Source organism: Ascaphus truei, chromosome 2 (assembly GCF_040206685.1).
Source record: "Ascaphus truei isolate aAscTru1 chromosome 2, aAscTru1.hap1, whole genome shotgun sequence".
In the NCBI taxonomy this organism is placed as follows: Eukaryota; Metazoa; Chordata; class Amphibia; order Anura; family Ascaphidae; genus Ascaphus; species Ascaphus truei.
In genome coordinates, this window is record NC_134484.1 from 169,927,744 (window position 1) to 169,953,221 (window position 25,478).

At 41.0% G+C, this 25,478-nt stretch overlaps 1 protein-coding gene across 1 annotated transcript in view; it reads left to right on the top strand.

The window, feature by feature from the left end:
* ATP9B (ATPase phospholipid transporting 9B (putative)) overlaps positions 1 to 25,478 on the top strand; it is a 283,427-nt gene that overhangs the window by 121,584 nt on the left and 136,365 nt on the right. The window contains exons 8-9 of the mRNA XM_075588537.1: positions 5,418 to 5,512; positions 17,279 to 17,359. Coding sequence (XP_075444652.1) covers positions 5,418 to 5,512; positions 17,279 to 17,359 — 176 coding nt within the window. The remainder of the gene's footprint in view (positions 1 to 5,417; positions 5,513 to 17,278; positions 17,360 to 25,478) is intronic.

The window sequence follows — 25,478 nt, forward strand, 5'->3', positions numbered from 1 at the left end:
AATACACACATTGATCAAATATTGGTGTCAGAGCAAGATAGAAATTATACTAATTTTGGATCATGCTACAATAAGATTTTAACATAAAATAAGCGAACCCGAAACTATTCTTTCGAAACTAGAGAATGCCAATGTACCTGTACAATAGCAATTAGTTTAAAGCCTTCAGCAAATACATGGTTGAATTTCTCAAACGATCATGTTCAACTCAAAGATGACCCAACTTTGTTCTGGAAGTCACACGTGTTGCTGAGGCCATATTATATCATATATATATTATATCTATATATATATCTCCTAATCCCATTATTGTCAAAGAGCAAGGGTCTTGATTGTGTACTTCTAGAAAGTGCCTTGACAAACTGTGTAATCGGAAGCCCCATATTATGTTCCAACCACATATCTTGTGGAGCACTAACCAATGCAAATATCACAAGGTGGCCCCGTAAAAAAAGATTTTTTATTGAAGTCTCCTAGACCCATGGAAAATACGCATTTATTTTTTCAATAAAATATCTTTTTTACGGTGCCACCTTGTGATATTTGCATTGGATAGTGCTCCGTTTTTCATTTTCAACTTCTGGATTCATTGTTATGGATTGCACACCTAGGACTGTCTGGGACTCATGAAGGTCGGGGGCACACACGAAGAAAGATCAAGGTATCAGCACGCTTCCGCCAGCAAGCGCCAAACATGGCCAAGGCCTAAGGGTATGTTTTCATTGCTCACCGTCATACTGGAGTGTTCCCAACGGAAGAATTATTACAAAATTATTGGGACTCATATGTTTTGATGCACCGGTTACCCACTTAAAGCTCCATAAAATGAAAAAGCAAAAGCTAGAACCTGTAAAAAATAAAGATGACATCAAATAGTGACCCTGCTCCTAATATTGCAGAAATATACTGTCAAGATGTGGATCAACTAATAGAAAGTCAACCTACAGCAGGTCTGAAGTAGAGACAGCCATAGAGATCTCAAAACTATTGATGTTTATTACTGACATATAATACCCAGAAATAAAAGTACACATTATAACAGCTTTCCATTGCATTGGATAGTGCTCCGTTTTTCATTTTCAACTTCTGGATTCATTGTTATGGATTGCACACCTAGGACTGTCTGGGACTCATGAAGGTCGGGGGCACACACGAAGAAAGATCAAGGTATTGGCACTGGGCTTATTTTTGATATGTTGTAGTCCTTTCATTCTGCCATGGATATAGCTTGTTACAGTGATTTTTGCCAATTTTGTGAGTACTGCGGGATTTCTCACTAGACCAAGAACCATATTACTATTCTGTCATATATAACTGCTTCAAGTGCCCGTTCAAGCCCAGTTTAAAGCTGTCCTGCCTGCATTTATTATACTGCATAATAGTCTGTGGGAGGGTCTGTTTAGCTGAGCACCATTTTCTGGACTTTACTCATCAACAACCTGTCTGATGCCCTTCATAAGGACCCCATAATTACGTTCATTTTAAAATCTGAGTACTATGTTTTAGCTACTATGCTAGGTCCACAATTTAAAAACAAACTGCTCTCTCCCAAAACTTGTCAACCTAGTGTCTGAAGAAATGCTATACTTGTTGAAACCTGGTGAGGCTGTATCACCCAGCGCTCCTGCTTGTCTAACTGCTACTGCTGTTTTTTCTCCAGTCGTCGTCTTCTACCAGTCACCAACAAGCTAAAAAAAACCTCTCAATTTTAGGTGTGACATTGTGACATTTTCAGGCTTTGAAGAAATGGCAGAAGATAGTGCTGAGGTTTCAGAGGCCCACTAAGGGTTCCAGTATGATGGATGGCTCTTTTACAGATGAAATAAGTCTTAACAAGAGAGGTTTTTCTTTTACGTCCTAGGTTATAAAAAGGACTGTGGAATTGTCCTTTTGAGTTGTTTTTGCACCAGTTAAGCTGTCCTCCTTCCAGTGCCTATTCTGTATGAATATTTGACATTGGTGAGCGTCGCAGGATACTCTTGCCCCAAAATGTGGAAAAGTTGGTACTTATTAAAATAAACCACAACCTGTTTGACGACGATGGTGCAAAAATGAATTAAAAGCAGCAGTCCAATCACAATTTTTTTTTTTTAACTTGATTGAAATTGTGGGGTTTTGCGCTGAGCAGTAATGTTTTTAGCTTCCAGGACCCCTTGATTCCTGAGATACATACAGTTTTATAAGCCGCTGCTCTCTCAAGTTAAAACCTACATGCCGGCTGGTGTTGAACAATAGGAAGCAACCAATGAAGCTGTGGTTTCCTATTGGCCTGTGGGACCCTTGAGATTGAATTCCTGGTGGCCACTTTAAATACAGGCACAGAAAACTAAGTATTTCGGAAACTGGGTGGTAGCCCCCAGCAACAATACCATTTTAAAAATGTTTAAATTAGAGCAAATTGGGAAGGCTGCTTTAAAAAAAATATTACAATTTCAGCTTGGATGATGATTGTGACTTAAACAATGAGGAGGATATCTAAAAGGAGTCCCCCTCGTTATTGACTGACAGTGGAGTTGAAAACATACAGTATTTCATAAATATTATTTTAGTTTCTTAATTGTTTCTCTTCATGGTTTGTGAAGTTATTTTAGTATTCTCCTGCTTATTTTGTGTTTTTTCCATAATGAAATAAAAATATGATTATTTTTTTTGGAACCACAACAAAACACCAGTGAAAGTGCCCAACTTTAGTTATTAGCCTGGATAATAAGAAACACTAGTTTTCAGTGACTTTGGTCCCTTGGTTCCGACATGCTGGTACTGCATGCTCCGTACTTAGAGTAAAATATGCTGTGATGTATACTATGTTAAAACTAATGTATAATATATTGTACATGTACAAATGCTGTATCCCACCCTCCTCCCTTGCCTCCACGCCCTGTGATATTACCCAATTACATGTATCGATGTTCCCCATTCCTTTTTCTTTTGTGTATCGCCCTCCTCGATAAACCTGCAAAACAATTAATACAAATTTAAGTGTAGCGTTGCTTCCTCCTCCCCCCCCCCCCCCCCCCCTCCACCCCCTCTGGGAGATCTTGCCCTGCTACAGGTCTGTGTGGTGCTGGTTACCTGTGAGGGTCCAAGAGAGATGAGCTCCCGCGATTGTAAGGGGAAACAAGACAGGCTTTTGGTGATCCTCAGACTCTGTTTGGTGTCATCAGCGCCTCCAGTCACAGTAGGCTTCAGGGATCCTGAAGACCGTCCCCACCATGACAAATATCTCTAATACACCTACCCAATAGACTGTTACTTAAGCAGGAGTATATAAAAATGGATCTTTATTCAGGCAGCTTGTATTGGAGATTGGGTCCCAGACCCCTTGATGGTGCTGGCCCTCTGGCAATATGGAGGCCTTGTGCTCTGCACAGATCTTGGTTGCATCTCTGCTCCAGGAGGAGCTGGAGGCATGTCTCAACCCCAGGAGGAGCTGAGCTGGACTCTCCCAGCCGGGAGAGACTCAGAGCTCCACTCTTCTACCCCATAGGGAGGAGATCTGGACTAAAACAATTTGGAACACGTCCTCCCCCAGAGGGCACAGGGTCTGCACCAGGATTGGTTGTACACAGACTCCCATTCACCTCCATCCCGTCACTTAGAGAGGCAGCATGAGGAGGGGTAAACCCACAGGATAGCCTGTCACTGCCTGTAGCTATCAGAACTTACGTGACCGGAAGGCAGAAAGATAGTCTGGACCAGCCATGGCTATATAAGTAATAATAATAATTTTAAAAATAGGATTGCTAACCGTTCCATCTTTGCTGAAAGTTAGTTAAAAAGAAAACACTAAAGCTTTGAGAGCCTAGTGATGAAAACAGTGACACCCACTTCTACTCCGCATGTTTATGCACAGTTTCAGTCTATTTAGTGTAACCTTTACGATGTTGATGTGACCTGTGGATTGTTCCTAATCCATATGGATGGATGCCTTTTCAGAGCTTTTCTATTCTGCACTTTATACAGTGTTTGTCACACATTTACCGACCATAACCGTATGTCTTAATTGTATGTTAATATCTGGTCTTATATTGAATATCCTTAATTATTGGTTTAAATGTATCAAAGCTTTCTTATTAGTCTATACTCTGGGAATTAATGGCAAAGGAAAGCACCATTTTTTTTTAAACTGTAACAGATTCGGTGAATATAAAATAAATGTAAATATGAAACTAAGCAAAACAAAGTCAGCCTATAATAATTTATTTAGAACATAGTATTTACTGAACTATTAATCATCTGGAGAATTGTAGGCTTCAACAGCTCCAGCCAAGGCACTGGTGGCCAGGAAATTCCCTGTTCTTCAGCAAATTGCTGCTGATGCAGTAGGGGTGATGGCTGCACACAACAAAATGTTTAAGATATTTAATGGGGGTGATAAATAAAGGGCACATGTAGGGGAGCCTACAGTCAATCCTACTTGTCCAAAACTCCTAAACTAACCTCTTATCCTGTGCAGGAGAAGCTTTGCAGAAACTGGCACTGGACAGTTCTAATCGGCATGGTATAAAATGTGGTACCTTCCAAGGCATTGTAAAAAATGAAGGGTTAAAAAAATGCAGCCAAACCCTGAATTTTTTGGGGGGGGATTCTATTGTCATTTTGTTTTCTAATTTCTATTTTATTACAATAATCATTTTCTAATTCGTACTGTAGAATGATAAATTAACAACACCAACGCCTCAAATGATTTGGAGTTCACATTAAACTAAGAAGGGACAAGCCCAACACTCTCACATTGTTCCGACTTTATACCTGCATCAGTTACGTGTGCAAATAGATACATACTTGCATTTCAAATCAGACATTTGAAGCACTAAATAATCTGTCCCTGACCAGCGATTTAAGCATAATTTTAGTAGCAGGCAGAAGTGTCTTAAATAAGTGAATGTAATATGCCAATCTAGTTCACTAATATAAGGGATGAAATGACAGATCTTGCTTAAAGAAGATATCTGGAGACATTCCTTCTCTATAATTACAATATGTTTTTCTTATCTCAATGTAATGTAAATAGTAGATTTGGTAGAAAATACTGTTGCATATTGTGACTCTCCTTTAGTATTTTGTCGTACCAAATATAAGCATTACAGTGTACTAATAAATATTCCGCTTCATGCTAGTACTACATCATTATGGAAGTATGATGTATTAATCATTACACACTTTAATGGACCTGAATCAGTCAGTATGTGCTACTGCTTAATAAACTGATTTACTGTAAAACATAGCCAAATAGTAAGTAAATATAATGGTCAGTTAATACCAGGGCCTTGGATGCTACAGAGTTTGCAGTCAAACTGCGCTATTTAGATAATCTGCAACACGGGATTCTTTTTGGCACTGAAGGGGTGTATTCTATTTGAATATCTTTGGGAAATCTGGTGACTTTTTTTTTCTCCTTTTATTGTCATTTATAGGTTCATGTTTTATTCGAACTGATCAGCTAGACGGTGAAACAGATTGGAAGCTGAAAATTGCTGTGAGCTGTACGCAGAGATTACCAGCTTTGGGAGTAAGCACTGCATGTATTTTATACCCTTTTCCAGACAGATAATGATATAGAACTTTATTGGTATTGTAACTAGTCTAACATGTGTAACGTGATGAATCTGTCACATCAATAATTATGTGATGTAACTGATTCATGACCTGCTTTTGACACACTGCAGAATTTAACACACGCTTTTTAACATTTAGAATTTTTTAGCTTACATTATTTAGCAAGGTAAAAAAATCAATGGGACTAAACAAACATAGAGCACAGTAATAGTAGTAGTATGTGTAAAAACTAGAATATAGAAGGGAATGGAATTAATCACAGCCCGCAATATGCAACCCACACTACATTTTGTGTGCCGAATTTCATTATATATCTCGTTCATTTACATCCATTATTGTATGTACTGTATGTGTTTTCAGATCTGTTTAACTGCTTTAGTGTCAACCCTTCCAGCACTAAAGATCTTAAGAAAATGTCACCTTTTCTTTTTACGACTTTTATTTTTTTTGTAAAAAAAAAAAGGTAAATCATCACATTTAACCCTTTGGGGCACATCACAATCATGTGACAACTCCTCTGAGCAGTCAGGTGATCGCACCGTCACTGAGGACGGGAACGGAAGAGAAGTCCTCTCCGGTTCGCCTACAGGCTAGGTCGCGTTCAGTGCTCCACAGGAGTGCAGAACCCAATCTCCTCGGAAAAATGAACTAGGAAGCCCATGACTTAGCCACTGTGTCATGGGGACACTGCAGTGCCAGACCATATGACGCGGTGCCTACGTCATAGGGCATCCAAAGTGTTAAACTGCGTGCCAGCGCGTTACACAGCGTGTTTGCTTTTTCGGCCATGGCGCTGCGGACCATGTCTGCAGCGATTGCGCTGCGTGGAGTCCATACTTTGGACCCCCCCGAAGCGTTCTTTGGCCGGGCAGCAATCGCTGCAGTTGCAGCAACACAAACAGTAAGTCTTTACAGCAGTAATGCACGTGACATTTGGGGAATAAGCGCTTCATACATTAAAGTAGACATTTGGAAAAGGTTTTATTTATTGTTAAACACTTGATTTAAAGATGAAGTAGTCCTTAGTAAATGTCTTCTGAAACTTGATACATTAGGAAGGCAGGCGTGATATACTGTATAGGGCAGCGACTGGTACACACTGAGCGTTTCTCAGAGTTAGCCCCCTGCTGTCAGAGAGAGATGAATTTATTGTTGCTTGCTGATGCAGAGGATACCATGAGCCACATGTAATCCACTGCCACATAAGGGGTTAACATTCTTTATCTCACTCTTAATGCTTTGGCACCAATGGGTTTCCTTTCTTTGTAACACCTGCTGTTAAAATAGTACAGAAATCTTGTATTTACACAACCACCCAATCACTGATATCAGGTTACAAATATTGCTTGATGGTTCTTTATCCCCAGCTTGGTCAGGTAATCAGCCATCTGATATTCTTTTGCATGTCTGCAGTGGCATAATAGTATATACTTATTATCAACTAGACTTCCACTATTGTATTTTCACCTGTGATATCCTATATCACGTATACTGTATCTCTACACTGAAACTATACCTGGTTGCATCATAGTTTAAAAAATAAATTATATACAGTTATTTAATGCTTCAGATTCAAAGTAGATAAAAGTGAGTGTTTGATCCTCAGAATAAAACCTAATTATTTAAACTTGAATTGTTGGCGAAAATCATAAAAACAAAGTTTTTCCAAATCCCTTTAAGAAAATGTCTCATTTTACATTATTCTTCTGTATATCAAATGTATAGTCTGGTTTAAATCACTGATGGGGAAGAACTTCAGAAACCTTTGAATTGAGCATAAAGGACAGTACAGCATAACACTTATTTCTTTTTGCCTAGTCTTCCAATAATTCTTGAATGCCACCTGCTGGCCTATAGTTACAATCGCTGTGAGAACTGTGTCTCCTAAAGTTTTCATGTAGTGTACGTATCAGGATTTTAGGCTCAGATGTAACAGTAAGGTCAATGTCATTTTAGTTCCTAAATAGGAAAAAAGAGCATCAAATATGTAAAAAATAAACAGCATACTTAGAAAACAAAGTGTGCTGTTTTAGTTATCAATACTGTACTGTATAATGTAGGGACCATTTTTTTTATGTCAGATATATGAGCAAGAATGAAAAACACTATTAGCAGTTAATCTTAATTCTTTTAATGGACAACCATTCCGGTCCAAACCGTGCCTAAAATACAAGTTTTACTTCCCATTTCTGTGATGTTTCCTCCTTTCCTTCTGTTGCTTCTCTGTGTTATAGAGCCCGCTGACAGGGCTTAAACAAGCTTACACCAAATACAACAATAATAGCTACAAATGTAAACGCCGAGCTGTGGGATCGTAGGGTTTGACATATGTGTACACTTCTACAGATTTGCTAGTACATTTAGTTCAGGCCTACAACACATGCTGTCCGTAACTGTCAGTTATTTTGATTTCGATGTCTACCCGATGTAATGGATTGTGGGTATCGTGTATTGTCACGAGCCGTCTGTCTCATCATCTGCACAGCTCTGTAACTTTGTCCATGGTGACACCCTGAATAAATAACCCTGCTTCTGATCTTTTCTTAAAAGCAGATGATACCACCACCAAAGATGATCAGTGCAGATTTAGTTGTCTTCCCAAACCACTTAGAATGATCAGACAATTAATTTTTCAACACGTCCTTTAATAATAGCTGCCTTCCAAGGCCGGCAGCATCCAGGTTAGGTTTCCTGTGGTTTAATACCCATAAGTAGGGCAGTATTTTTCTGTCTGCATTCATGTTGGGAGACATTTATTTCCATCTTATGTGATCAAGTAAATTTATTAACAGCGGTGAGGTCACTGTAATTTTCAATAAATGGTGACTCGCTGATTTATATCAAGAGATCCATACAGCAGTAAACAATACCATTTACATTTAATTAGTTGTATTGAACCAAAGGCAATTTTATCTGTAATGAACCACATGTTATGATTAAGGATGTATTTTAATGATCTTTAAGTTAGGTGAACAAATGTTGCCCTTGACCTAATGGAGGAGGTTTCCCTGTGTTATTGATAACCTCCCAGTCATTTCTGTATTAATATACTGACGCGTAAAGAAAAACATCCCCATTATCATGTCGTTTTGTGACTAATGTAAATGGATGAAATACATCTCCCTGAGACCAGTGTTACTCTGCCTTTGTCATGCAGAGAGCCACTTTAGCAATGAGTCAGGCCTCAATGGCCATATTAATTTGTTCCTTTGATGTTAGTACACCATGTAAATCAGCTAATGCTGTTGTGGGCCCTTGACCCTCTAAAATAAAGACCCTTCAGTAGTAGATTTGATTATCAATATACTTGTAGCTTCACTCTTCTTAGGCCTTGGTCCCGCTGTGGCCGGTGGCGTGCGCGGCCGCGGGCCACCAGCACCTTACCCGAATGGTCCTTGTCCCCGCTGCCTCCTTCCGGCAGGGCTGACTGCGTACTGTGACGCGTCAGCCTGCCGGAGCTACCACCTCCTTGTGCTTTGCAGCGCTGACGCGTCACGTGGTGCATGCGTCAGCCAATGAGGGGAGTAGGAAGGAGCTACGGTGGGAGGGAGGCGGCTTGTGAGGGAAGTCTGAGGCAGCCGTGCATGGTTCTCCCTCTCCCCCCTCCCTCCAAAAGGTAGGGGGGAAGTGTGTGTGTGTTGTGTGTGTGTGTGTTGTGTGTGTGTTGTGTGTGTGTTGTGTGTGTGTTGTGTGTGTGTGTGGGGGGGGAGGGACGGGGGGACGCAAGAGGTCCGGAACCATTTGCAGGATGGGGGAACAAACTTCTGCTATTTATTTCCTAATTTGCTGGGAGCTGTATGTATTGTGGGCGGAATGATCACCTGTTTAGAACGGATTACCCTCCTCCCTGACACACAACATGGCCACGCCCCCCCTCGTCATTGCCCCTGCCCACCCGACCCGTTTGGCAACACCCCCCAGCACGCAACACAGTTCACTGCAGACCACAAATCTCGGTGCAGTGACTTGCACGCGCCGCCGGCAAGCAAGCTTGCCGTGCGGGCGCGTGCAGCGGAGCCTTAGGCTGAGGCTATACACATGACATTAGAGGAATAAGAACGTTTAGATCTATCCTCTTCAAACCTATGTGCAAGCACGTCTGCACACACCATATTACAAATCTTCTCGGGAGACCTCAGATCAGCTGCTCTGCCTCCTCCCCACTTGTTTGTAATTGCTGCAGTATCAAGCCACTCCGGTTTAAATACCGGAGTGCACATACTTCGTCAAACCCCTAAGAAGAAGCTACGTACTCAGCGAAACGTACGTCGGGGTAGTTCTTTTCTTAAGTCTGCTGAGGTGCCCCCCATCTGACTGTCCTGCTTCCTGAAAACAGAGGGACTTGCGTGTTTACAAATGGCCTTTGACTCCGGCGGTGCATGCGCGCTATGAGAAGCGATGATCCGCCATGCATTAACCATTTCTTGCTGCATTCATGCAGATGGATTGGCATGCTGCTGAAAGTCACTGAAGCCGACTTATATTTCGGTGACTGTCTCTGGACTTTTCAACCAACTAGGATCCGGATAAGTATCTGATTTTTTCTGCTAACATTGTGTGGTGTTTCACGGACTGTGATGGAATTCTATCTCTCTGCCTTATAGGGCTCACTATACACTAACTCCACCCTGTGTTTCCCCCATATATATGTTTCTATGGTTATATTATTAACATACATATAGCTTTACATATAAACTGGTTACATCTTATTTTTTGCGATGTCTATAGTTGGGGATGTCTTGTCTAGCACAGAGTTTTCTACACCGGCCGGTGTCTCTAGGGGGTAGGGTGAATTACATTTTCACCTGAAACCGCTCAGTCAGTAGTGTTACAATCTATGTATTAGTTTAGGGATTCACTTTTCAATGTACCTTGGTCATATCCTTAGGCACATTGTTCCTTTTGCATACTGACAATATATAATCAGGCAGTTAGTTTTGGTATTAGGGGCTTCCTCAGATATTTTTAAACTTATTTTGTGTGCTTTAGATATTGCTTAATAAATGTAATACTTTTGGATATGCTTGAGTGCTTATTTTAGGAGCCTGTTTGTTTTTTTTTACCATAGATTTTTTTGCCTTTTAGCACCGTCAGGGGTTGTTTACTTTAAAACTTAATTAATAATTATATGATATATATATATATATATATATATATATATATATATATATATATATATATATATATATATATATATACATACATACATACATACATACATACATACATACATACATACATACATATACATACATACATACATACATACATACATACATATACATACATTCATAGAGGGCACGCCCCCCAAAAAATACAAAATAACGGTAAAGGGAGGGTGTGTACTGTCCAAAAAGATAAAGAAAAAAGGGACAGGCACTATATCCTATATTTTCATATATGCACAAAAGTGAAATTTATTGACTCAACATTTCGGTCCCCACAGGGACCTCTTGAGAAATACATTTCACTTTTTTGCATATAGGAGTGCGTGTTCAATACATTTTTTTGTCTGAAGACTACATGCAGTGTGCTGTCTCTTTTTTTTTTTTTTTTTTTTTTTTTTGCTAGACCCCAATCTGGTAAATATACATTTTGTTCTATTCATATGGGATTAGCGTCTGTTTTTTGCCTGGTTAGTAGTGTGCCAACTGCATTCTCTTTATATATATATATATATACAGTGTTCGACAATCCTATACATTTGCTCGCCCCGGGCGAGTGGATTTAACATTGTGGCGAGCTCCTATTGGCCCAAGCAGCACACGTTTGGTACAAGGTGGCGAGTAGATTTTTTTGTGTGGCGAGTAGATTTTTTGGTGATTTGTCGACCACTGTATATATATGTATATATATATATATATATAGTTAAGTTATGGTGAGTAAAAAAAGTGACAAAAACCCTCCACAGGAAAGCAAATATGCAAATATAACTGTATGCCCATCTGCATGTCTTAGGCAGGTCTGCAACCCCGCCTTTCCCCATTATCACCCAGCATACAGCACCTCCACTGCAGCAAGGGTTTCTGGGAAATGACATGCAAACGAGCACACAGTGTCACTTTTTGCCTCAATAACCATTTTTAACATGGTTGAGGCAGCTGTCTGTGGGTGGTTTTCTGGGTATGCACCTTAACCCTGGCTGTGCTCAAAGCTGTGACCATGCAGCAAGCTTAAGCCTATAGGGAACCATGTTAAAAATGGTTATTGAGGCAAAAAGTGACACTGTGTGCTCGTTTGCATGTCATTTCCCAGAATCCCTTGCTGCAGTGGAGGTGCTGTATGCTGGGTGATAATGGGGAAAGGCGGGGTTGCAGACCTGCCTAAGACATGCAGATGGGCATACAGTTATATTTGCATATTTGCTTTCCTGTGGAGGGTTTTTGTCACTTTTTTTACTCACCATAACTTAACTCAGTATTATGGTTTAGCCTATCCCATAGCCTCTCTTGCATTCCCAGTAAAATCAACCCCACACTGATGAGACCCATCAAGGTCGAGGCAGCTGTCTGTGGGTGGTTTTCTGGGTATGCACCTTAACCCTGGCTGTGCTCAAAGCTGTGACCATGCAGCAACTTAAGCCTATAGGGAACCATGTTAAAAATGGTTATTGAGGCAAAAAGTGACACTGTGTGCTCGTTTGCATGTCATTTCCCAGAATCCCATGCTGCAGTGGAGGTGCTGTATGCTGGGTGATAATGGGGAAAGGCGGGGTTGCAGACCTGCCTAAGACATGCAGATGGGCATACAGTTATATTTATTTATATATATATATATATATATATATATATATATACATATATATATATACATACATATACACAGTGGTCGACAAATCACCAAAAAATCTACTCGCCGAACAAAAAAATCTACTCGCCACCTAGTACCACACGTGTGCTGCTTGGGCCAATAGGAGCTCGCCACAATGTTAAATCCACTCGCCATGGGCATGCAAATGTATAGGTTTGTCAAACACTGTATATATATATATATATACAGTGGTTGACAAATCACCAAAAAATCTACTCGCCACACAATTATATATATATATGAAATCGATAATATTTGGATTTAACATCGTGGCGAGCTCCTATTGGCCCAAGCAGCACACGTGTGGTACTAGGTGGCGAGTAGATTTTTTTGTTCGGCGAGTAGAAGTAACCTAGTAGAAGTAGAAGTAACCTAGTGTTACGAAACGCGTTGGAAGAGAGAGGTGTCTATGCTCGTTTTCTCCCCTGTACTATGTGGTTTTGAGCACTGTCAGTAAGCTGCCTCCATAGCGCTATACTACTCCCCGCTGCTGGGAACATCCAGAACGACACGCACTCTGTGCGTTCCAGGAGAAGCCTTGCGGAAGTCACGGAGCGACTCGTGACTTCATCGCCGAGCGCCCGACGAGGAGTGGCGGCAAACGGCGTGCTAACCCTATGGACATTGATTCCTGTGGCTTCCTTACCCGCTCGTGAGCCGTGTGCTCTGGGGTTTTTCCACCTGGGACTTATCCACCTACTACCCCAAGACGGAGAGTACTGTGAAGAGCAGACGAGACGACTGCAGATCCATCCCATGCTGAGATTCATCCAAGGGTGTCGCTCCTGGTCATCTCACGGTGTGGTAAACCTATATACCAACTGCTTGTGTAACTTATCTTGATGTACGCAGAACTATTTACTTTTAACCATAAAGTCACTTTTTAATACTTTATTACACTATGTGCGTTGTGCGCCTTGTTTTTCTGTCTTTGGCACACTACTAACCAGGCAAAAAACAGACGCTTATCCCATATGAATAGAACAAAATGTATATTTACCAGATTGGGGTCCAGCAAAAAAAGAGACGGTTGTGAGTGTGTTTATTGGCTTTGCGTCTCATCCCAGTCTATGTTTAAAGCAGTGCGAGTTATTTACTCTTATTTCTGTATATTGTGACTGTGACCATAGGGTATTTGCAGGGCTCCAGCCTATGGTTCAGGATACCATCCCTCTATATAGTGTTTGCACTGGGAGTCCCTTTATATATGGGCTTCCATGTGATTTCATTTTGAGGGTGGTTACACTTTTTCTGTCCATGTTGGGCTTTATATGGTGAGCTATATACCCTGTCACATATATATATTTTTTCATTGACCTACTATACCCCGGAGTCCTAGGCTATACTGCCATCATTGTACAATCCTGGATTTAGAAGCACCATACAGAGATTCACTTCTCATCCTTTGCTGTATGTTTAAAGCAGCATGCATTGACTTAAGGGTTTAACCATGTAATGTGATCTTGAGACAAAAGGTGGCACACTGTGCTCATTTGCATGTCATTTCCCAGAATCCCTTGCTGCAGTGGGAGCACGGTATGCTAGGAGATAATGGTGAAAAGCAGGGTTGCAGACCTGTCTAAGACATGTTTTATATGCTATACGGTGGAGGGTTTTTAGTCACCTTTTCACCCACCATAGCTTAAAAAAAAAAAAAATATATATATATATATATATATATATATATATATATATATATATATTAGATTGTTAGATGAAATCGATAATATTTGAAATCAATCCTTTTAAAGGATTTTTTCTCCATTTGTATTACTTCACTTGTAATGAGGCTGCTGTTTAGTATGTTGGGTTGCTTTTTATTTTTCATATCTGAGCTTTTTAATTGCTGAATAAAGAGAGGCTGGAGCTTACACGATGTTTATATTGTACGTGTGTGGTATTGGATTCTGTACTATCCCTTTCCAAGAGACTCTTATTTTTCTGTTCACAATAAAGCACATAATAGCCTGGATTATCTAAATTGTAGGTGATAACAGATGGGGGAGAAGTGAATGATGAAGATATAGGACACCCACATGTGTATTAGTTTCATATGAATTATTTCTCGCGGAGTTGATGAAAACTAAATAGGAAGGACAAGAATGTGATGAATAGACAGCGTGTGAAAGATTACAACAAATGGCAAACAGTTTAAGATGTGAAGAGATACAGCCAGGGCCCAGTGTGCCCTATACCATTCTTCATAATGCATTATGTATAATTTAGAGATGTGTACATTTGTCATCTATGCAGTTGAAGCTGTTAATTAACTTGATTGTAATACTGTACCTCTTGACAGCTTCATGCTTCTTCTGCCAGAATAGTGTTGGGTGACTTATTTCTAATGATCAAGAGTATTTACAAACGGCATAATTTAAAATAACCCTAAGATTTTTTTTTATTTATGTTTTAGTCGGAATTTAATGACCGGTTGTGATATTCCATGTGAATCCCTTACTGGGGTAGGGAAAAAACAAACATGTAGCAACATGGCTTAAGTGCAGAACCACTTGAAGGTTTTGCTCATTTCACAATATTGGTATCGAGCAAGGGTGGGCAACTCCAGTCCTCAAAGGCCACCAACAGGCCAGGTTTTAAGGATATCCCTGCTTCAGCACAGGGGGGCTCAATCAGTCTCCTCTTCAGCACAGGTGGCTCAATCAGTCTCCTCTTCAGCACAGGTGGCTCAATCGGTCTCAGCTTCAGCACAGGTGGCTCAATGAGCCACTTACGCTGAAGCAGGGATATCCTTAAAACCTGGCCTGTTGGTGGCCCTTGATGACTTGAGTTGCCCTACCCCTGGTATAGTGATTTTTGTGAAATACTGCACAGTAACTATTGCATTCCAGACCCCTCTGGCTCTGAAAAAAGAGGGTTCGTATCCCGAACATTTTTGCACTTGCATTTTGTAAATGTAATGTAAAAGACAACAGAGCTTCTTCATCAGCTGATCACAGATGTGGGAAACATGAAACGCTATAATATTGTTATGGCATAACACGCCAGGGAGAGCGAGTTTGAGCAACAGTAAAATTCCCACATTTCATCAGTTTTTTAAAGTTGCCATGTGTGCCAATTTCTGTAGTTTAAAGGCAGAGGTGCACAAACTGGGGGACGCAGGCTTTTCTAGGGTGGCGCTTCGGTTGCGAGGCCCCACGCTCTTCCCCAAGGCATTTAAATAAAATGTCGTGAGGCCTCTGTAACTTCTCTGACATCCTCTCAGCCGGCTCTTAGGCGACACATTGCCATGACAACGCAGCGTTAAATGACTGTGTTGCCATGGCAACGCAACATCGTGACATCATATGACCCCGTCGAAGCCACAGAGTAGGTAAGGAGGTTCGGGGGCGTGAGCAGGGGGGGAAGAGCAGGCAGGGGGGCGCAAACAGAAATGTTTTAAAGGTATACTCCCATTTAACAACACAGATTGTAGTTGCAATAAAGTGAAAGACTTTGTTAATGCTTGTTTCATAGTTGAAGATATGTTTGCCTGGGCCTGAAAATCTAACCACGTCAAGCACAATAGTAGACAATAGAGAAAATGCTCTGGATGATATAGCATTGCAAATTAGCGTTAAAATTAGCTGCAAATTGCGTCATTTTTATGTTGCTTTTCTTTGCATCATTGTATCAAGGTCTTTGCTCCAAGTTTTACGCCTTGTGCTGCAGGTTGAGATTAGGGAAAAAATCCTCTAAATTGTTATCAGTTTACGTCAAATGTAAAAAAAAACACTTTCTTATATTTGATGCGAACAGAATGTAAAGCAATGCAACGAAAACAAATTGGATTTTTCACGGGAGACCAGGACTAATACAGGGATCAATATCGCCAGACAGAACACGAGTTTATAAAATTAATTTATTGGAAAAGTATATCCACAACTATACAAAACACACAAACATCACACATACCCAACTGGGGGATACCCTGCATACCTTGTTGCAGGGACCTTCTTGCAGAGATTTCCCCTGTTCTCTCTTCCTGCCCAGTGCCTACAGGACTGGTTTTCAGACCTGAGACCAGCACTGGAGGGGACACTGCAGTTTCTCCCTGTAGCCAGCACTATAAGCGCGGTCTAAGGAAAAAAGTGTGTGTGTGTATATTTACAGGCATACCCCGATTTAAGGACACTAACTTTAAGTACACTCGCAAGTAAGGACATATCGCCCTATAGGCAAACGGCAGTTCACGCATGCGCCTGTCAGCACATCCTGAACAGCAATACCGGCTCACAGCCTGTACCGAAGCTGTACCGAAGCCTGTTACAAATGCGTTATTTACATCAGTTATGCACGTATATGACGATTGCAGTACAGTACATGCATCGAAGTGGGGAAAAGGTAGTGCTTCACTTTAAGTACATTTTCGCTTTACATACATGCTCTGGACCCATTGTTAATGCGGGGTATGCCTGTATATAATATATATATATTAGATAGTGTCAAATGCAGATAACTTTTTCATGCAGTCAGGAAACAGAAGTTACGAGCACGCAGTAGTAGCTCAGCACTGGTGATGAGCCACAGGAAGTCAATATTTTACTGCAACATGATGACCTTTTCACAGTAAATTACATTTTGTAATGAAACAAAGCATGAAACCTATTACTTACGTTTTTTTTCTTTTAACTTCCCTAAGGAATAAATCTTTTTGAAGGGGATCAAATATAAAATGTATCCATAGCACATTGTTTAATAATATGTTTGCACAATCTGTCTGTTTCATTTTGTACAAAAAATAAATAAATAATAATAATCATCAAGATTTTGTTTCATGAACAAAGCAAGAAAATCAATGGTGTCATATTTTAAAATGAACACGTTGTTTTTGGTCATGCTTTCTATGACATTACTCTTATTTAGTGATACAGCTGCATTGTTTATTAATTGAAGCTATTCTCTGTTGCAGGATCTCTTTACAATCAATGCTTATGTTTATGCTCAAAAGCCACAACTGGATATTCACAGTTTTGAAGGTAACTTTACACGGGTAAGTAAATGCTTTCTCTCATTTTTCATATCCACACAATATGCCCTTGAGACAATAATGCATTCACTGCTGAGTGGAGGGGGCACACAGCATTTTAGTGCATTGTACAGCAATGTGCTGCAGCTGCAGCTAGCAATGTAGGGCTGAAAATACTATGCACTCTAGAAAATACTATGCACTCTAGAAAATACTATGCACTCTAGAAAATATAGTAACAACACAAACAGAAAAGTTCCTCCTTGAATGCACTCAGTAAGGTAAATGAAAGTGATATGGTTAGTACAATTAAAAACCTTTTAATCACAAATATATAGTAAGACCATGTTTGTATAGAGGGGGATGGTAAAAGGTCCAAGACCAATCCCTACTGACAGACCAAAAAGATCTTCCAAAATAGATATAGGGAAGATACAGTAGTATGAATGACAATACACCACCTCAATGTGGGCTCGTGGACTGCAGGAATCACCTATGTACACCTTCAGACTTGGAAACCTGTCCTGTCTACAGAGATCCTATTGTCAATAAAATCAGTGGACCACATTAAGTGTAGATGTATGTCAACTCCAGAACAGGGTGAAGTCAACATAGAAGTGAGGAAAATATGACCACCAGTGAATCACAACACTGTGTTTTATTTAATGTGGACAACACCCCATGCACTGATTTTCAACTGTGACCAAGGGGTTGATTGCCATTAGAGTCAGTGGGTCCTATCTAGGAGACTCTATTCAATAATCTCTGCGCTAACTGTCTTATATATTGCTGAGGCTATAACTGGATACGGTCACAGAACCGTGCCTCAGGGCACTAGCAGAGCACACTTTGTGCTTGCCCTCCGTAGAGCTCAATACTATCAAGCCACGTAGTTATTGTTTTTGTATGTGGTTTTGTATTCACTGTATGTCATATTTTCCTCACTTCTATGTTGACTTCACCCTGTTCTGGAGTTGACATACATCTACACTTAATGTGGTCCACTGATACTTTATAGGTCTATATCATATGACCCAGTTGACTGTCAGTCTATCACCCCTTCAGATCTAGTATCAACAGCCCATATGTATCCAGGTCTGTTGATTTTATTGACACTAGGATCTCTGTAGACAGGACAGGTTTCCAAGTCTGAAGGTGTACATAGGTGATTCCTGCAGTCCACGAGCCCACATTGAGGTGGTGTATTGTCATTTATACTATCTTCCGTATATATATTTTGGAAGATCTTTTTGGTCTGTCAGTAGGGATTGGTCTTGGACCTTTTACCATCCCCCTCTATACAAACATGGTTTTACTATATATTTGTGATTAAAAGGTTTTTAATTGTACTAACCATATCACTTTCATTTACCTTACTGAGTGCATTCAAGGAGGAACTTTTCTGTTTGTGTTGTTACTATAGTATCTATCCTCTATTGCACCAGAATCTGGTTTTACTTCATCCACACATTATTTACACTTTGCTGATGCGGGAGCCTCCCCTTCCCTTTTCCCTTTCCCCTCTTCCCCATTCCTTAATTTGTTAATATTCACTCTAGAAAATACTATGCACTCTAGGAAATACTATGCACTCTAGCATCACTTGCACTTAAAGCACATATTGGCTGCTTCCCAGTTGAGTGGGATCACCTGTAATATTGTATTGTGTGGTACCATTTTTATATGTATAAAACTGTACATTTGTATCCACTTACAGCTGCATACTGTAGTTATTTCTATTTACATCCAATTACCAGCCCAACCTTCACATTTCTAAACTATTGTCACGCGTCTTATATCTGAGGTACTACTAAGATGTGATCAGACATGCTAAAATACTTTGATAGGAATATTACTCAGCACATCTACAAGCAAAAAAGAATTTGCCAATAGAGGGGAATAAAACTGAAGACTTCATCCCTATCCAAAAATCTATTTTATTTCCCCCCACCCAGTATCTCTGATATCAAACCTATTGTCCTTTAATGCGGTTGAGGACTTATCTAAAGGGGTTAGTCAAGGTGTTAATTTCATTTTTTTCCCTTCCGTCTGTTTATTTTAGTAAGTAAAATGATACAGGCATAAATAGAATATACAGTAGTATTAGTAAATGTCTTCTTCTGATAGCTGTTCACACCTATTTACTGCCTATGTTTAAATCATACATATAGTAAGTGTAACGGTACGAGCCTCCCCCCCCCCAATCTCATATTGGCCCCTCTGTGCCTAATCTGCCCCCAGTTACATCTCAGTGTAGTGTGGTGCACCTGCTGGCTCACAGGACTCCTGAGTCTCCCGCTTGTTGGTAGTGGGGATTTCACCATGACAGGCGTATGAGGTAGTGCTGAGTTCTACTCACAGTGGGTACAGCGCCTCCATCCCTTCCAGATCCCCACGATAGCAGGGAGGAGTTTCTGGAAGAGAACTCCTGAGTGCATCTTCTTGCTGAATAACTCCAGTCTCAGGCAAGAAGGGTCTCTTGAACAAGGGCATCTTTTTTGCATGGTACATGGCAGACTGCCCATCATAGCGGCCGACACTTAGCCGCACATCTTGTTGCTGCACTTCATTAGGAAGGTCCCTCCTGACTCTTTAATCAGCCAGGTATATTTCTGCCACCTCTCCCCTAAGGGAGACTACCAGCTGTGCCAGAGCCCTGGACACAGTGGGATCTGCTTGTCACTCTCTGCAACTCACACATGAACTCTCTTGACAGGCAGCAACCCTGGATGTTCACTCTTGAACACAGGATCAACTCACTAACTTTAGGAAGTGATGCGTGATATATAGGTTCCAGAAAGACCCACCTCTGTGTCACTAACAGTGGACACAGAACATGCTGTCACTTCCTTTGCTACACTTACACATCACAGGGGTTGAGGGCAAACCTCCATGATGACTACTGGCAACCCTGCCCTCTTAACAGGAGTTACTGCACAGCATGAGAGAGATATGTAACACCAATTTTACACAGGGCTACATATGTATTTGGGATTTATGCAGTAGCAAGCATATATCTTCTGTGGTAAGTAATTCATATACCATGTGCATATAAATCACTGTGGTAATAATTTCAATTGATTTTTCTCAGCTGGTTATCAGAGTGAAAACTTTAGAACTGACCGCACCATTGTTGTTCTCTGTTCAGTAAGGGTTGAAGTTTACCTAGCTCTACAATTGGGAAACCAGGGAACAGAGAATGGTTATCTCCTTAAAAGAAAAACGAGATAATATTTGTTTAATGAAACCTTTTCTTTGTACACACTTTGGGCTAGATCAGGTCTGTAAAACACATGGGCCGCATGCAGCCCAAGAAGCTTTGTTATGCTGCCCGGAGGTTGGCAGGTAGTGAGTTGTTTGGTTGGGGGGGGGGGGGGTCGGGGAGGTGGGAGGGAGGGCTTGTAATGAGTTGTTTGGCCAGGGGGATGGAGTGAGTGAGGGAGGGAGTTTCTGGCTGGGTCAGTGGGAGTGAGTGAGTGAGGGAGGGAGTTTTGCTGGGTGGGAAGGGGAGTGTGGGGGGGCGTGGGTGAGAGGAGAGACAGAGGTGAGGTAGGGGCAAAGAGAGGGTGGGTAGGAGATGGGGGTTATAGTTACTATGCGAGTCAGTTAGGCCGTATGCTGCTTTCTTTTTTTTTTTTTTTCCTTCTTTTTTTCCTTCTTCCCCTCCGATGATGCGGCCCAAGTCTTGCAGTCGGATTTAAGAATTGGCCCTGTGACGGTAGGGGGTAACTAGGCTCTCAATAAAGGTCAAGCCCATGAATGGTTACTCCTGACCCGTGTGTAAGGGGTCAAGAAGAGTCGGCTCTTGAGCCCAGCAACTGTACATTCATAATGTGTAAATGTGCAACAATAAAGATTTTTTGTGTATTTACCTTTCCAGGGATGCCAGCGAGCAGGGATTGCTAGGGGATGGGTTTCAAGGGGGGGTTTGCAGAGAAATTGTTGTCAGAATGTGCCTAGGTAGTTGTGGTCCAGAGTTGTCGGTTGCCCTAAAAATGTACCCGAGACTCATGCTTGATTCTCTGATACATGTAGGCACATTGTCCCGGCAATTTCTCCCCTTGAAAACGCTTGTGCGACTCACCACTAGGGTTCCCTGCTTCAGCATAGCCCAGAAAGGTAAATGGGGCAAAGGGATGCAAAGTGTCCCTGTAACTATGAGTGGTCCCTAGGTTTAGGGGGATACCCAGTTAATGCCCAGGTAGCTCAGAACCTGCATTGGGGTTCATGGGCACTCCAACCATAAGTATAAAGTTGTGATGGGACCCAGTCCAGTCCAAGTCTCTTAGATAGTGTGTGCAGAATAAAGGCTAGTTGAAAATAAAGTGCAGCTTTCTATTCTATTTCTCATACCCAGAGACTTGGGATGGAATAAAAGTATATTTTATTAACATTGTGTTATATACTCTAATATACTGTTGTGCACGGTAAATGAGCTGGGACTTTTGGAACCAATGTACCAACAGGCTACCAAGTTGGTGCCAGTGAGTCTGCTGAACATCGAAGATGAAAGCCACCAGAGGATGCCAGGGGTGTGAAGACCATTTGGGTAACAGGGAAAGGCTCAAGTACCCACGTCCTGGGATGAATGGCAGTCGTCCGGGCTGCCATTTTCCCTACCAGACTTAGAGGAGCCTGACCCAGCGGGTGGCATCTGAATAGCAAGGGTGGCAAATTTGCGCATGTCCCTTGGCAAATTCAGATTCCCCACTAACCCAGCTTTTCAGACCAGCTTCCCTCTGATTTGTCTAGTGAGAAAGTTCCCACGCTCTGATTGGCTGTAGCATTTTGTGAATGAACGCCAAAATACTATAAGAAACCCCTAAGCCAATCAGTGGATAGATTCTGAGCACCAGAAGTGCAGTCGGGCTTTTCAAAAGTGCTCTTTGGCGTGAATAGCAGAGCACCAGCTTCAGAAAAGTCTGTCCAGAAAATATTCTAAGTCCAGCTTTTTGGTACCAAGTTCTCAAAAACGAATGTAGAGGTCGCGGTTCCGATTTTAAGATTTTAGTTCCAGAATGTTTGGTACCAAGTCCCGGTTAAGGAAAAACTCTTATTTAGACCGCATTACACCTAGGAAAGGCTAGTTTTTGACCCCAGTCCCCAAGTAAGTGTGTCTTTTCGTCTGTATTTTGAGTCCCATTGTGTGTATGCGAATTTATGCAAATACATTTACAATTTATTTCACTTCCCCCCTCTCTCCCTCTCCCCTTCCCTCCCTCCCTCCCTCCCTCCCTCCCTCCCTCTATTTCTCTCCCTCCCTCCCTCCCTCTATTTCTCTCCCCTCTATCGCTCTCTCCCACCCCCCTCTATAACTATTTCCCCCCTCCTCTATCTCTGTCTCTCCACCCTCCTCTATCTCTCTTTCCCCCTCCTCTATCTGTCTCTCCAGCAAAAGTAATATTTCAAGATCTGGATGTGAATAATGGCAAGTTTAGGCAGGACTTAACCAACGTTACATTCCTGTGTTAGTGGACATGTGATGTTAGGGTAAAAGCCACTTTTGCATCTCATTATTACTAACAGCGTTATAGTGTCCATGGGCCATTGCCTGGGTCACCGACAGGGTGGGGAGAGCCGGGATAATGGTCCCGGGTTGGGCGGTTGCTGGTGGCCCGACCAGCTGGCGCTGGAAGTTGGGCCCAGCCAGCGGTCTGCGTCTGGCTGCTGGGCCTCTGTTGGCTGCGTGCCCCAGCTCTCTCCCCCCCCTACCCCTGCAGTGGGCCTCTCTCCCCTGCTGCAGCCCGGCCTCCAGGGTAAGCCCCACCCCCGTGCTCAAGAAGTTGGGCCCGTCTGGGCAATGCGTCACCTTCACAATGTGACATCACATGATGTAACGTCGTGGGAGGAGGGCCGGTAAGACCGATATCGCCCGGGCAGATATCTGTCTCAAATCTGCCCCTGTTTACAATAGAAAACATGACTTAATGGCCTTTGAAGATATGCAATAAGGCTTAATGTGATGTTAAGTTACTGTAAGTCATTTTACAGAGCTTTGTGGATCTGGGCTTGTGTACTATCTGTTTCTTAGTTAGGCAGAGGTTCCCTTTCTTCCTATATTTATTTACCTTTACTGAAAGTACTTGGATTTTTTTAGACAGTTCTGAGTAAGATACTTTGTGAGCTGTAATACCTTCTAATGGACCAACATACTGTATCAATCATACAAGGTTGTCTTGTCTAAGCTTTTGAGACTGCAGAGATCTCTTCATCAGACATTATTCTGACATTGTACATTACACTGTACATATATTTACTAGGCACAATAACTCATGTCTTTAAAAAAAGCCTTACAGTCCAATTTTTAGTGCCTAAGAAGCAATTTTTACAAGGACACAGAAAACTTGCACGGATTCTCCCAACTAAAATGCTGTTACCGTTGGGGAACTCCTCTTACCCTCATACAATAGGGGTCTTCAGTTGCAAAATCCCCATGTTCCGAACCTGTTAGCACATAAAGAGGCAAATTCATGAAGCACTTGTACGGGTTACAGCACTCAGAGTGGTATCAATAAAAATCACATAATAATACATATGTTTTCTAGTATGATCATTTGTTGCATGCTGAATGCATATGCTTTTTTTGTTGTATTACTGAATGTTTCATGGACATTTTCAAAAACTACTTACTATTGAACTGTGCTGCATCGTTCTGTACAACATGATTTAGTACATGCACAATTTTGTTTAGAAAAAAACAAAACACTACATTTGTTTCTAGAAGTGCGTACTGGATTGCTATGTGCTATGGCACCCAAGGAGTTAAACTTCCAGGTTGAATCTTAAAGATGAAGCCAAGAAAATTAAATTGATCTGTGGTCAAATGGGATTTGACACAAGTAAAATGGTATCATATATTGATGTTGGACCAATCCACTTATCTCTGAAAGATAATCTCAGAATTTGCTAGATGAGCACTCTTTTCTGTTCCTCATGTTACTGGATATACCAGCAGTTCACACACGAATTCAGGATTTGGTCTTAAAACGTTTTCTTTTCTTATCTCACAGCACAATGAGTGTGACACAACATGTTGTGCCAATCATTTAAGGAAGTGAAATATGCCATTCATAACTTTCATATACATGTTTTGAAATCTCATAAAAAATATCAAAACACCGAGAAGAAAAAAACATTAATAAAGTGCTTCTATTTCTTGTTTCAATATGTAGCCACATACAGCCTGCTAAATGGTTTCAATAAGATTTGAACCAAATAAGGCATACGCATTTGGAGACATTCTCATTTCTCTATCCAGTCAGTGCTGAAAGTCTCCTGTATGCAGAGTTAAAATTGCAGTCCCATTTAGCAGAACAATGACATTGCTATGAAGAGCATAGAGAATCAGCATAGCCATATAACATCTAGTATGTTCAGCATGTCTCATAGTTCAGATACGTTGAAAAGCTTTTTATATTTAGGCCCATATATCTCATTCGCAACAACCCCAAAATATCATGCAATATAAAAGACCCAATGCTTGTATATGAATATGTACAGCATATATGTCTTGCTGTAGATAAGTACTGCATATTGAGAAACAGATGAGACTCTACCAAGTGGAAAACAGTACTAAGGGAACACATTTTTGTATTAAATTAGACAACCCCCTTTAGAAAATATGCATACGTATGTTACTTTAGCATTTTTAAGGTTCCTTCTCTACTAATGGACATGTGTTCGTTCTTACATTAGTTTTGATCCATGTTCCTCCACATTCATGTTTAAGAGCTAGGAAATAATTTGTCAGTAGCCCACATTGTCAGCGTTTGACTTTTAACTCGAGACCTTATTATGATGTTAATAGGTGCAGGGTCTTGTGTAAGTCAGTGTGTCTACAGTCCGCTGCTATAGAAGTACATTCATCAGGAATATTATGTGTACTTAAAGCGTTCTTAAACTGGCAGTTGGTAACCTTTCTATATCAATTAATTGTGATTGCTTTTTGTCTAATCCGCAAGTAACAAAAATAGCAGCAGCTAATTAAGATGATCATTAAAGTACTGAAAGCAGGCAACACTAACTTAACCTCCTACCTTGCCACAATAGCACTGAAGATTTACATTTCACCAAATTAGTGCTGCAAAGATTGGATTATTTCATTGTTCTCCGCTGCATTACCCATTGTTACATATTTTGGACT